General features: G+C 36.6%; 1 protein-coding gene across 6 annotated transcripts in view; it reads left to right on the forward strand.

Annotated features, from left to right (window-relative positions):
* TTC7B (tetratricopeptide repeat domain 7B) overlaps positions 1-14,994 on the forward strand; it is a 142,592-nt gene that overhangs the window by 55,414 nt on the left and 72,184 nt on the right. For all 6 annotated transcript variants that reach the window (XM_069783646.1, XM_069783648.1, XM_069783647.1 and 3 more), the window contains 6 exons: positions 233-296; positions 5,489-5,626; positions 10,361-10,444; positions 11,658-11,762; positions 13,140-13,257; positions 13,455-13,512. In XM_069783646.1, coding sequence (XP_069639747.1) covers positions 233-296; positions 5,489-5,626; positions 10,361-10,444; positions 11,658-11,762; positions 13,140-13,257; positions 13,455-13,512 — 567 coding nt within the window. The remainder of the gene's footprint in view (positions 1-232; positions 297-5,488; positions 5,627-10,360; positions 10,445-11,657; positions 11,763-13,139; positions 13,258-13,454; positions 13,513-14,994) is intronic.

The following is a 14,994-nucleotide window of genomic DNA, read 5'->3' on the forward strand; positions in this document are numbered from 1 at the left end:
TCAACTCTGACAGCTGTGGTGGTTTTGTTCTCTTACTGTGTTTGGCCAACTTTCCTGAAATGCAAATTTAGAGCATTGCAAAGAAATGCATTTTAACCAATTGTTTTTTCTATGCAAGTTACTCTCTGTTCTGGAAATTTTCAAGTTTTTACAGTACTCTTACTATATTTGTGTAAGCTACTCCTAAAAATAATGTGTTCTGCTTAAATAATTAAATTCTCATTTTGAACAGCATCTTTTGTCCTCAAGAAAATACAGAAGAAGCCTTACTGTTGCTGCTTATTAGTGAATCTATGGTAGGTAAAATAGAGTGAATGTGTGTATGCTGTAAGTGTGTGTGTTTTCCTTGTTTTTTTTAAAATGAAAATAGAACTTTTTTTGTCATGCCTTACTTTGACTTGTGTTTCATTTTCTGTTAGGAAGGCAGGCAGTTACTTCTGAAATGCAAGCTTCTGTTCCTGTGAGCCAGCAAGATGAGGTCTGCAAGTGTTATGAATAGGAGTTTTTCTCCTTTAGAGTGGCTGAACCTAGCTTTCTTCTAACCATAGGCAGGTGAACACAAAGCCAGGTCTTTCATTTGGCATCACTTATCAGTATGAACCACTGTTACAGGAGCTTGTTGCCATTCAGACAGACTCAAAATGTAAGTTATTTTTGTTGTAAAAACCAAATCAAAGACTACTAGATGAGCATAATAAACATAGCCAAAAAATACTTTCCATTGTGAATTAAACCTCAAATATCATTGAAAATTGTAAATGATTTTTAATGATACCGGCATTCAGCCTTTGCTACTGGATATTTTTTTTCTTTTGTTTTTTAGTGTCCTCATTTCATCAATAGGTGATTCTTTTCAATGGCCTACTTGTGCCTTTTGTTAGCCTTTCATATTTTCCTCTAGTATGATTTTACTAGTCATCTATTAACTGCCACATACTGACATTCTCATACCAGGTCAGTTCTATGTTCTCAGATGGCAGAAATGAAAAGCTGAAGCTGGAATTTTGCTGTTTTTCTAACTGGAAGGGTGGAACCTCTAGAATCTGAGGCATCATATAGTAGTCTGTCTCACCGCACATCAATGAGACTTAGTCTCTTAAGTTCTATAGGTGATTCAAATGATTTCATGCTCTGGCATAATTTCTGTTTTGATACAGTTAAATAGGATCAGAACGTTTTAGGGAACATTGTCCTATTTGAACTATTTTAAAGTGGCAAATATTTACATTGTAGGGTGGACTACTTTCCTTATTCCTAGTGATCTGCCTTGCAATGTTCATGACAGAATCTGTCACCAGAAAACTAGACTGAGGAAACATTTCCATATATCATGTTGGTTTTGCTGCAGTACATACTTACCACTGAAAGGGACCGCCTGTGCCTGTGTAAGGTGCCTGAGCAGCTCATGGAGAGACACACAATTCTGATGTGAACTGTGGTCATGGTGTGAAGTGGAAGCAGTCTCAGTTCTGCAGGATCTGACTACTGATTACTGTATTTGCATGTGTACTTCCTTGCATATCAGTGTTAAGAAGCCAAAAAACAAAGTACTGCCCTGTTAAGTCTCGTTTCAGGTTACTTACAGCTTTTCCTTTGTGAATTAGGTCTGCCTAATTACATGAAATGCTTGTCACTGTAGAGCATATACCTTTAGCAAGCTTTCAATACTTTTTTTCTTTACAAGTAATTATTGCAGGTTATCTGAGGCAAAAGAGTGTATTTCGGGGGAGTATAAAATCTTTCACGATTGACTTACTTTGGCTAAGTCATTTGTTCAAATTAGTTTTGGAGGAGGGAAGGGGGAAGATTGAGCATAAAAATATACATCACTACAAACTTCTCTTTCTGAGAGTTGAGAGCTGTTACTTCAGCTTCAGTGCATGCTAACTTTCTATCTGTAGTAGTTATGAAGTAGTATGTGATTTACAATTTTGAAACCAGTATTTGGGAAAGAAATAAGAACAGTTACAGAAGATTGAGTAATCATTGCTGTTTTGAGATGGTGTTGTTTTATTATAGTAGTATGATCCTTTCCTTGCATTGTCTATGAATTAGTAAAAACACAGATAAGGTGTCAAGACTTCTGTCCTCAAGAACTTAGTCAAGTAAATATTGAAAAATAGAATGAGGATCTGACATATAAGTAGCATTTTGTGTAAGTAAAAGTAATCAAATCACTGTGTATATACAAGCCCTAAATTGTACTGCTAGTTTCAGGGAAGTGGTGCACTCTAACATCATAACTTCTTATTTGTATTAGATCTAGTGCAACCTATATCCAGAAAATTGAATCTTGCTAGTGGATTAGAAATGCTACTTTTGTGTCACCTTGAGTTCCCTTAATTTCTGAATTCAGAAAGGATGCTTTGAGTAAGATTTAAATTATAATATTTATGAAAGAAATGCTTTGGGAAAGATAGTTGTGTGCTTTTCAAGTGTTCTAATTCTCTTATAGGTACATTTCAGAGTACAAAATGTCTCTTTTAGCCTCATGACTGCTGCTACAGTGTATTGTCATGCCTAATGAGGAAAGTCAGCTGCAACTCTGCCATCACTCTTACTGTAAGATGTCCTTGTATTCTAGCTGTTACAGTTGTGAAGTATAGACCAGCCTTTCCTTACCTAGGCAGGAACGAGTAGAAAGGTGGGATCTGAAGGACTGACATCTTCATGTTACAGTATGTGTACATGTTGCTGCCTGTCAGCTGAGCTGCAGTAACAGAATGACTAAGATTGGAAGAGACTTCTGGAGGTCATTTTGTCCAATCCCCCTGCTCAAGCAGGGCCACCTGGAGCAGGCTGCATCTGTGTTCAGGTGCCTTTTGAATATCTCCAAGGTCAGAGACTCCACAGCCTTCCTGGGAAACCTCTGCCAGTGCTCAGTCACCCTCACAGTAAAAAAAGTGTTTCCTGATGTTCCCTCTGTGTTTCAGTTTGTGCCCATTACCTCTGGTGCTGTCACTGGGCACCACTGAAAAGAGCCTGGCTCCATCTTCTTTGTAGCCTTCCTTCAGGTACACATTGATAAGGTTTTCCCCCTGAGCATTATCTTCTCCAGGCTGAAGAGTCCCAGCTCTCTCAGCCTTTCCTCGCAGAAGAGACACTCCAGTCCCTTATTCATCTCAGTGGTCATTTGCTGGACTATCTCCAGTAGCTCTATATCTCTGTTGTACTGGGGAGCCCAGAATTGGACCCAGTGCTGCAGGTGTGGCCTCACCAGTGCTGAATAGAAGGGATGGATTGCCTCCTTTGACCTGCTGGCAATGTTCCTGCTCATGCAGCCCAGGATACCACTAGCCTTCTTTCCAGCAAGGGCACATTGCTGGCTTCTGTTCAACTTGTTGTCCACCAGGACCCCTAGGTCCTTTTCTGCCAAGCTGCTTTCTAGCCTGGTGGCCCCCAGCATGTACTGGTGCCTGGGGTTGTTCTTTCCCAGGTGGAGGACTTTGCACTTCCAAGTCTTTGTTGAGGCCTTTGATGAGGTTCCTGTCAGCTCATTCATCCAGCCTGTTGAGGTCCCTCTGGATGGCAGCATAGCCCTTTGGCGTATCAAATTCCTCCTTCTAGTTCTGTATCATCAGCAAACTTGCTGAGGGTACTCTGCCCCATCATCCAGATCATTAATGAAGATTTTGAACAGGGCCAGGCCCAGTATCGATCTCTGGGGTACACTGCTAGTTGCTGGCCTCCAGCTGGACTTCGTTTCACTGATCACCACCTCCTTGGCTAAGCCTCATGTGTTATTCCTAGCTGATGGTAAAATGGCTGAGCATATCCTTTTTTCCACTGTGGGTGAACTAAGTTATACTGCTTGCCTTTGCCTCAGGCTCAAAGGGTAAGCGTGGCCAACTGACACATTGCAGTTTAACTAATAGTCACTTTATTACATCTGAGACTGTGGCAGTTCTGAAATACCGAGCACTTAAGTTTGTATGTACATTCTGTTTTATAATTACGCAGAAAATGTTTGTTCAAATATTTAAGATATCTTTAATACCTACAAGGCATCCTCTCCTATAATACTACTTTGGCATTGTCAGCCATTTTTTCACAAGAAGTGCTAGTGCATAGCTTGTTCTATACTTGCAAGGAATTGAGTCAAATAGCAATTAAATGTGAAGTTAAAAAGGAAGAAGTTCTTGAAGCTGACTAAATATTTATGCAGTGTAGAAAGCAGAAGCCAAAGATGTCTTGATCAAAAGAAAGCAAAATTGTCTCTTTTGGGGTGTGTGTGCAGGGATGTGTGTTTTCAAACCAAGCTGTGGATTATTCAGTTGATAATTCCTGAAATGTCTGTACATTTTACGCTCTATGTATCTCTTTGAAAATTTATTTCAGTATTTAATTATTCTGATTTTAAAAATGTATTGAGTATGTTCAGAGCTTAAAATGTTACCCTTTTAAAGCAGAGAAACAATTTATTATCCCTTGATGTGTGTCACTCCTCACCTCTGAAAAAGGGGGAAATAAGCTGCCCATTAAAATTCAGTGTATATAAGTAAATGTATTAAGGGGGCCATGCCCAGTGTAATAAAAAAAAAGAAAAGGAAGAGAGGGAGGAGAAGAGAGAAGGATCTTTAACTTCTGACTTCAAACTACCAGCTATACTAGCATCTGTACCAATGGGAATATTAAACATCAAGAAATCTAGAAATAGATAAGATATCAAGATAAGGTATAAGCTTGAAAGTGTAGTGGGAGAAGTACTGGGTAGTTCAATACAGGTAGTCTTAGCTACTGGGAGACCTGAATTTTATCCTTAGCTCTTTAACAAGATTTCTCTGTGAACATGGTCGATTCATTTAATGCAGTTCTAGCTCAGCTGTCTTCCTTCTTGAAAGAAAAAGTTTAATTACGGAATTAGGTTTGCAATGTGCCTTTCACAAAACAGTATTGAAAGTATAAAGCCTTATTGCAAACATGGCCTGATTCCAAACCTGTGCTCAGAACCAGGGACAGTTTTTTACTTCTCACTAGTAACTCCTGAAGGTGATTTTGTGGTTATCCTGGGCTGGTTACCAATCATAAGTGAGAGGATAGTGTCATAATGTTATGAAGAGAAAAGAAATTGATTGCCTTATTTTACAAAAGCTGAAATAGAGGATTTGAAGATCCTTCTAATATGTTTTACTAGCATACAAAAAATTAAGTTAAATCTTAGAAGACGAATATACATTATATTAAAAACCCCCTTATTTGGTTTCTAAGAACTCTTCAATAATTTTAAATACATTACCTAATTTATGTAGTTTGAATCAAGTAATTAAAATCAAGTAATTAAAAATAGATCCATATAGAAACATAAATCTTGCCACTAACATACAAAATTGGTGATTCTTGCTGTCTATAAATTAGTAGCAGATACTGTCTCTGTATCACCTATATCAACTGCTGACTGTCAGTCTGAATAAAATGGTAGTTACTTGAGCAAAAATACAAGTTGGATTACAATGCTTTACTTTGTTTCTTTTTTCGTGGCATGTTTCAGGCTAACCGTGATGCTGTACTGAGCAGAATACCAGAACACAAAAATGATCGTATCATCAGTTTGCAAAGTGCATCTGTAGTCTACGATTTACTTACTATAGCCTTGGGAAGAAGAGGCCAATATGAAATGCTCTCAGAGGTTTGTTGATAATAGTGAATATTCAACTGTGTCTTCACTGCTTATTTCTGTTAATCATGTTAATTGTGATAGTACTTAAGGGCTAAGCAAATATAGGACACTGTCATTCTGACTACTGTATAAATACAGTAGGTAGTTTCCACCCCAGAAAGTTTACTGTCTAAAATTATACAAGTGACTTGAGGTGGTCAAGCACAGAAATTGTGTGAAAGGTGTGGTAGATGTTTAATGGCATAGAAATTCAGACGGTCTTTAGGCAGGGAGGCATGGATCTGCTTAAAAGGATACACATTAAATGGAGACAGGAGGAAGGAACGGCAAAAGATAAAAGCTGTTGTGAATATCAATGATAAATATAAATACCTAGAAAAAGGATTTGTGATATTTTATTTCAAAAGAAAACTTTCTTTTACACCTGATAATATTTGTAGTGCTCCAAAGTCCTCATAGTTTGTAAAAATGGCTTTGAAGTTAATAAAATGAAAATGTATTACTTTTTCAGGTCTGTAGGAAAGTGCATTCTCTGTCTCAAATGTCTTGTGTTTTATTATGCAACTTGAATGTGTTTTGTTAGATTGTGGCAACTTCTTCAGGAAATTTTCATGTATCATTAACAGTTTTATATCTGAGAAGCAACTACAGCTCTCTGGGCAGAGCAGAGCTTTCTGCTGATCAAAACGGTGCTCACCCAGCAGCAGGATACTGTTGCTGACCACTGTTAATTATTGGTATCCAGAAGGAATACTTCAGCATGTGTGGTAGGAAGGCATATCCATATCCAGGGGTTAATTTGCTGGGAAATGGTTTCTCTCTACCATAATAGAGGACTCTTATGACACCACCACCCCACCCCCCCTAGTTCTTCTCTGGATATGTTATGTTGATAGTCACCCTTTAACCTGCATCTCCTGTGATGTTAAGCTCTGAATTTGGGTATTCTTCTTGAAAGTACTTCATAGCTGCAAGTTATGCATACAAGTCAGTTTTAATCAGTCCAATAGAAAGTCTTTCACAAAACTAAAGAGTATGAAAGGTTGTACAGGACTGTCATCCTACAACATAATCTAATCAGGAATATTTCCATTTACTTGCCACTACAGACACTATGACCTTCATGGAAGTCACCTTTAGGCGATTATACCAAAGCTGCAAGAGATAACTCTCCATATATTTTAGTCTAGAACTTTTTAAAGGATAGAAATCGACAGGTACTGTAAAAAAAAAAAAACCACAAAAAAATGAAAAAATCCCCCCCAAAAACCAAAACACTTGAAAAGGTAACTGATTTCTTTTTTCTTTAAGCAGCTGGCAACCTTTCCTTTCTATATACTAAACCTAGCAATGAGGCAGGGGTAGTGTAGCCCTAGGTTCCAATTCTGATTCTTTTATTTTGTCTGTGGTGTCGTGATGGGGGTTTTTTTGTTGTGTTTTTTTTGTCTGTTTTCAAATGTTAAACAACCATTATATTAATGGGAACATCACAGGTTCCTGGGATTCCTCCACTGTCTCCTTTGGGACACTTTGGGCAGCATTTATGTCACAATAGATGCAACTTCATGTTCGCAATTCTTCTTGCCTTTCTTAATAGAGAAGTTTTTTGGCTTCACCAGGAAAGCTAGAGGTATCTCTGTTCTTCGCCATGTATCTTGAAGTCTAGGACATTACCCTGAAGGGTAGGAGGAAAGTCTTATAGTCCCCTCCCATGGAGAAGAGCATAGAGCTTGCTTCCCTCACTGCTTGTGTGATTCGTTTAGCCCCTGTAGCTGACAGACAAGCACCACTGCCTGTTCCTTTTCCTTCTGTGTTTTGAGCACAGTTGAATGTTCTGATGGAAGGTGTTTTAACTTGACTTAGATCTTTGGTTTCAGTGCCTTTTAGAAGCTGCTTGTGCTGGTGGTGATCTTGGTTACAGACAAAAGCAGAACCACGAGTATCTGGAAAGTTAAAGAGCCTCCATGTTTGACCAGCTTCTTAGTTGAGGGTTTTTAGCCATTGCCTTGGGCTTTGACACCTGAAGTCTACCTAACGCTTGTTTTAAGGTCTTTTTGTGTTCTTTTTTAATCTGGGTCTAGCATCTTTGTAGTTATATTCCATCAAAATTGTATGTATATTCTTTTGAAATGTTCTCTTTGAAAAATAGAAAATAATTCTTATATGTTTGAAAAATGCTTTTCAATACAGAATAATTAAAATGTATTTATTATATGTCCATGAAGTATCTATTCTGAATATCAAAAAATCATCTTATGAAGACCTGGTATAATAGATGATACTTATTTTAGGATACGGATACTCTAGACAAACAGCTGCAGCAGGAGCTTATCAGGAAATGGTTAGAACATCTCGTTTGTTCCAGTTCTTCTCATGCAAAGCACAGTGGAAAACATAGACTTCAAGAAGCTCTTACAGTTTAGTGAGTGGTTAGAGGATATCTTCCCTCAAACCCTGTGGCCCGTAGTCTGAAGCTTTTATAATTTAAAGTAGTACAATAAACACAAATTCAGAAATGTAAAAACATTCTGTTCAGTTATGTCATAGGCATATAATTTTTTGCTGGCTTCATTCTCTGTGAGCTAATTATGATTGCACTAGTGGAGCTGTTATAGGTTCAAGTCAGAAAGCACCATTATTCTAACCGTGGAAGTGGTATTCACACACCAGTTCCAGTATCTTGTTATCATCTTCTGGTTTAGCTATAGCTGATTACTTACAGAAGTAGTTAGCTGTGATATAAGAACATTAAATGATCAAAGATCTGTTTCATCCTTGTTAAACTGTTCTAATGCTCAGTCATGTTCTTAATTGAAAAGGTCTCATTTCTTTATGGAGTTTGTATACAATGGGCTTTCAGTTTCTTATGGCTTCTTCAACTAGATGAAAGAACTTTCTACTGTCATAATTCTTTCCTAAACAAAAGTACTCTTGACTGTCATCAAGTCGGTTTTTAAGCTTTTTAGGATATGACATATTGAGCTTATCAATGACCTACTAGGAGAGATGTTTTCCATCAGAAATTTTCCTAGATACTTGTCTTTAAGTCTCTAACTTCAAGCATGTTCTTTTCAGGAGGAGACCATAGTGCTAAGCAACAAAATTCAGTAATGCGTTTAACATTACCTGTTCATACAGTGATGATTTATGAGGCAGTACCAACAGGTGCATTTCTGCCTTTCAGGAGAGGGATTGTGCTGAATGTGTTCTCAATTAGTTAAGTCAGTTGCCATTATCCTGAACATTATCTCAACTTGCAGTTTTCCAGGGTACTATTGCTTGTTATGTATCTCTCATTGATTTCTTGATGGAACCTGTTGCTCTTTGAAATTACTTTTTGTTATTTGGTTCAGAAGAACCCAGTTTATCTGGTGTTCATGTTGTTGTGTACGTCACATACGTATATATGCACGTAGATCCCTTTACTCCACACATGCTAACCACCAATCTTGTGATCTTATGAAGAAAAAAAATCGTGTAATTTGTCACATTTCATACTGAACGAAGCCAAGTTAATAGAACTTAAAGTCAAGGAAAAAGAACGGTAAATAGATCATTAGTATGTTGAAACTCAATGTAGAATAATCTACAGTTGTGTCCTGTGTTCCCATAATTACAAAATTATCAAAAACTACCTTATACACATATGCACGTGCATTAATTATATGAAGGTACTTGTTCACAATTAGAAAAATAAAACCCTTATTTTCTAGGCCTTGCTTAATTAAAAATTAATTGCCAATTCTAACTGGAAGAAAATAAAGAAGTTGGAGAAGTTGATAGGAAAAATTCTAGCATACATTACTTATATGTAGCAAATAATGCACTTCTTGTATTTGTTTTGTTTCATCCTCAGTGCTGTTCTTTGCTTCAGGTTCTGTTAAAGTGTGGGAACATGCTACACCTGGCTGTGCTTTCTGTAATGTTAAGGCTGAGTTTGAATATGAAAAATAATTTGTGGTATTACAGTTCAGCATCTACATTGTAGCTGTCAGAGCAGAAAAGCTGCTTCATGAGATTGGAATCTGCAGACTAGAAAGTTAATTGCTAAATCAGTTTAATCCAGAAAAGTGTTGCACCTTTTGAGTCTCTGGAGCTGGCCTGATTAGTAAAAATGAGCATAGTGAAATGAAATATTTCTTATTGACAACAGCAGATATGAAACCTTCAAAATTAGTGTATAATGCTAATTTAATATATTTAATCTCAGTATAGTAATAATGAATTTCCTTTTGGCATTCAGCTATTAAGTTGAAAATTTCAGCAAAATATTGAGTATGAATTTAAAATTCTTAAAATTAGAAATAATGCTGTCAGGTGAACCTTTACCACCCCCTCGCCCCCCCTTTAAGTGGTACTGATAACTACTTGTGGTGCCATTGCTTGTTCCCAATTTGGGAAGAGTGTGTGTACAATTTTCCTTTTCACTTAAGACTTATCTCCTGCCTTTTGCAGCTGGTGCCTTCAGTAAGCTGATATTTATCATTCCTTCTTTCAGACTAAATAGGACAGTACCAGCAGGAGCATTTAAACAAGCATACTAAATGGGAAATCAGTGTTCTGTTCAGTTGGTTTTTTTCCATATAGAATCTGGCAGCTGTTTTCACTTAACTTATTTGAATTATTTAAATTTTTAATTAAGTGTATTTTAGGTATGAGTCTATAAGAAAATTTTTATACTAGTGTATCTTCTCAATAATTGAAGAATGTGCCCTTAAATAACATTTTTCCCCCCAAAATTAGTGTTTAGAAAGAGCCATGAAGTTTGCATTTGAAGAGTTCCATCTCTGGTATCAATTTGCATTGTCCTTGATGGCAGCAGGAAAAGTAAGTCTTAATTTTTTGATGTAATTCTTCTATTGATGGCTTTTGATAACAACATTTGGCACTTTTGTAATTTTCATCTGTAGTGTTTTTGAAAATAATTCTAATCCTTAAATCAGCTAAGTACACTGTACTACTGAATTTATGCCTAGTGCTGTATAAAGAATGTTATTTCAATAGTTTCTAACTTAGCAACACTGAAAGGTGATGGTAGGAGTTATCTTGCCAACAAGCTTAAGCTAAGCTAATCGAGTGTAAGTAGTGAATTCTACCAGATCATATTATCCAGTAACAACTTAAGTGCTGTTTTGATGAATGAATTTTACGCTTAGGTACAAATTAACACTGTTTCATGATGCTGTTGCTTTTTTTTCTTTGGGAATTTCTGACCGTGTCTTTTTTTAATATTACTGTATTTGAGACTGTGTATTCTGTGCAATTAAAGTGAGATGGATTTTTTTTTAAATTTTATATAACCTAGGAACTTTAATGTTATCAGATGCAATCTTCTATTTTCAGTTCTTTTTGCTTTTCCCTGTCATGTTATAGAAAATAAATCCCATTCATTATGTAATGTAAATAATACTGATTTTCTAGAAGATCATTCTCAATGGGGGTAACTTCAGCATGGGGGAAAGGAATGATTTCTATCTTCTTTAGACAATACTTTCAGAAGCACATTGGTTCTGAAGAGGCTTGATTCTTCTTCCCATTCTCTGTTTACTTTGAGTTATCTTCTAAACTGAGATTGGATGGAGGCAAATTAATTAAAAAAAGAGGAGCAGTGCCAGTCTGTTATACAATCTTGTATCAGAGCTATTCCTAAATGCTGTTTTAACTCCCAAAGAACACTAAAACTCTGCTTGTTCTGAAGACTTTCCTGTTCCTGCTCTTTCCTTTGCCTGGCTCAAATGTTGTGAGCTTACAGGCCTAGCAAAGTTTTAAATGCATCTCAAAACTATTTTCTCAATTATGTACCACTGGAATTATGTTCTGGGCAAATGTTTCACTGGGGACACTTAATGATAGTTCATAGGGGTTAAATAACAACAGCAGTGCCTAAAGTCTTGCGTTTCACTTGGTTGAGGAGCCGTGACAAATTGTCAACAAATTGTTTAGTAATGTCTCGTTCACATGGGAAAAATAAAGTGATTGAATTCTATCTGTGAAACATATTTATGCTTTTAGTAATTTCAATGGAAAATGTTTTTAACAGTCTGCTCGAGCTGTTAAAGTCTTGAAGGAATGTATACGTTTGAAACCAGATGATGCAACTATTCCACTCCTTGCTGCAAAGCTCTGTATGGGATCTCTCCACTGGGTAAGCTTTGCCACTCTTTGTCTTTTCAGCAAGAGCTGTGCTAATATGCAACAAAATAGTGGTTTAGGGATGTAGCAAATAGTTTTGCACAGTTACTACATGCACTTGGTCATCTCTATAAATACAGCACAAATATGTGTATGCACATGTACATCCATGTTTGCATGGCTAATTTAAAATATTTGACAGCAATGGTTATGTTTATCAAGGTAGCATATCTTGATACTAATCTAAGATATGGGTAAAAATGTATTAGAAATTGAAACATTGGCATACAGAGATTAAAAATGCAACTTAGACTTCTGTTTCCTTGGTGCGAGAGGAAAATAACTTTTTTTTTTATTTATAAATAATTGAATGAATAACGAGACAAATCTCTTATATTCAAGAGAATCGTCTGGTAATACCATGTTTGCAGGCAGCTGGGGTTCATGAATTCCTAGTAGGGGCAGTGTCTTTTTAAAAAGTGTTACTTGAGTTGTATTTTAGATAACCTTGAAATTGGTGTATCTGTACAAAAACCATCAAGGTGATCAGAGATCATCATGTGGTTTTCAAGATTACACGTGTAACTTTTAGAAGAATGAGTATATTTAAAAAAGGAGGAAAAGAAGGGGGAAGGGTCACAATCAGAAATTGAGAAAATAGTGCAGTAGCAGAAACATGACTTGTTGATGCTGACAAAAATACAGTCTTAATTAACGTAGATCCTAGTTCTGTAAATTGTTCCCTATGGACTGACTCCATGTGGAGTAGCTTACTGTACTTAGCATTTACATTTACTGGAATGGATTCAAATGTTATTTCTTTCATACTAGATTGTTAAATAGTGTGCTGGCATGGGTATGCAGTTATGTCTTGATCTTTTACATGTTTATTTATGAGCTTGTATACATTCAGCAATAGTGTATGTGATGCAGAGTTTTGCACGGCTATACTTTTTTTGCAGGGTTGGAGCCATAGTTCTTGTAACTGATTTTCCTAAAGAAATGGTTCATGGGGCAAGAACTCTATTTATGAAATGCAAAAATGATAGATGGCATATATGGACCAGAAATGCCTTTTTTATTTAAAAAAAAAAAAAAAAAAAGGAAGAAAAAAAGGCAAAACCACTATAAGTTTAGAATGAACTGTGTGTTATGTGCCAGAGTTTGTCTCAACCATAGGGATGGGTGCTTCAGCTTAAAATCTGTGTTCTTTACTCAGTATTTAGAAGGAAAATTAAGTGTAGTGAAAAATGAAATAGTCCTTAAAAGCAATCATGGCTGAGATTTCAACAGACTCAGTGTGCATAATACACATGCTATGTGTTCTTCTCATTATAATGTAAGATTTAGCTAATTTTAGACTTACATGGATGTTTTATAATATTTTCAGTTGGAAGAAGCTGAAAGATTTGCCAAAACAGTTGTTGATCTTGGGGACAAAACATCAGAGTTCAAAGCAAAAGGCTACTTGGCACTGGGGTTGACTTACAGTCTGCAGGCTACTGATGGTAAGATAAGAATAAATATTCACATTTGGTAATTCCCATGTTGTCTAAAAAAGGATACCTAGCAAAACGCTAGACTTAAAATTAAAGCTTCTGTGTGCAACCTTTTTTTTCAGTCAATGTATTAAAACTTCTTCAATGAGCATGTGCAATGAAATCTCTTGATCTTGCCTATCACTGATTAAATATATCCTTTTTAGCATCTTTGCGAGGGATGCAAGAGGTCTTGCAGAGAAAGGCTCTTCTTGCATTTCAGAGGTGAGTGGGTGTTAATCTTTTCATTTCATTCTGCTTTATGTAGTGAAAGGCTTTTATTATGTGTTAAAAAGAGGGACTTGTAAAAGAATGTGTAATGAGGATTTCACCTCTGGGAGTCTCCTTCATGAGTGCTGAATGTATTTCTTTAGCATTTACTTCATCATCTTCTGTCATAAGTATCTAAACTGATTTCTAAGGATTTCCTTTTATTTCATTTTAAAGACATTTGTGTTGCTCTCCAGTATGAAATATTTTCTCAAAGGAGTATTCTGTTATGATCTAGAAGGGAAATTTTTATGATGCAAGGTTTCAAGTCATGGTTCCATGTGATAGTGTTTCTAGAAGAGTTGGTTGCTGATCAGATTGTATCGCAGGCTTTTGCAATTATCTCTGTCGAGGCAGAGCAATAATTGAGGCCTTGCTGCTGTGGATGAGGGGTGAAATGCAGGGGGAAAGAAAAAATTCTACCTGGAGATTTAACAGGCAGTGACAATGCAAATGCCCCGTCTTTCAAGTCAAGTGCCTTACACAGAGGTCGCGCTGTTGGGGATGACTAGTTCGTTCTCAAGGGTTTGACTCTACAAATGAAATGACATTAAACAGGTGAATGAAAACATCTCTACCCTAATTATAGAAGAAACAAATCTTGATGATAAAGCTGGCAGAAGTGCTGCAGCACCTTAAATATGTCTGGTTTTATGTCTATATACCCTTGAAAACCCTGCTTTGGTGAGATAGGCCGAAATGCTTCAGTGAAACTGATTTGTGCATTAATGTGAATATGAAGTCTCAGGTTTTTGTTGGTGATTTTGTATCTGAGGGGATAGGGTTGAAAAAGTGTTTTTGCAGGTAACTTTAGAGTGAGGCTGGTATGTATTGGTCCTTCTTTTTTCTGTCTTGTCTTGACTATTCCTCTGTATGTAAATATGTTTTAACATATCTTTGCTCTTCCTGTTCCTTAATGTTTTTAATAGTTTTTTATTACTTCAGCATTCTTTCTCCATGTTGAGACTGAACTTTCTACCTCCTGGTTTATACCTCAGTTCCTCACCCATCCCTCTTACCACTGACTTAATCATCACTGTTTCAAAACTACTGTGCTAACCATTTCTCACCATTTCTACCCATACACTACTTTTGAGATTCTAATAGTGAATTGCTTTCTTCTGCTGATTCTTTGAAAGAGTAAGGGATTAAATGAACCATACCTTGAAGCTAATCTATTCGAGCTCAGTTCCTGCTGATTCTACCCTCCAGTTTAGTGTAGCGATACCCAAAATTCTGAGAGTCGTTCCCTGCTATCGATCTGTCTGGAAAATTGCCATTTTCTGAGGGTTGAGGTTGCACAGTGTTTGGACCACCCATAAATATGAGGATGCTTTTATAGGCAGCATACTGCTTATTGTGGTAATATTTTATTAGTTTGCTCTAGAAAAACAATAAGTGGTTTGAGTGCAAAAAGAATAAGCAGTAAACAGTAGG

The sequence above is a fragment of the Haliaeetus albicilla genome, chromosome 5 (assembly GCF_947461875.1).
Source record: "Haliaeetus albicilla chromosome 5, bHalAlb1.1, whole genome shotgun sequence".
Lineage (NCBI taxonomy): Eukaryota > Metazoa > Chordata > Aves > Accipitriformes > Accipitridae > Haliaeetus > Haliaeetus albicilla.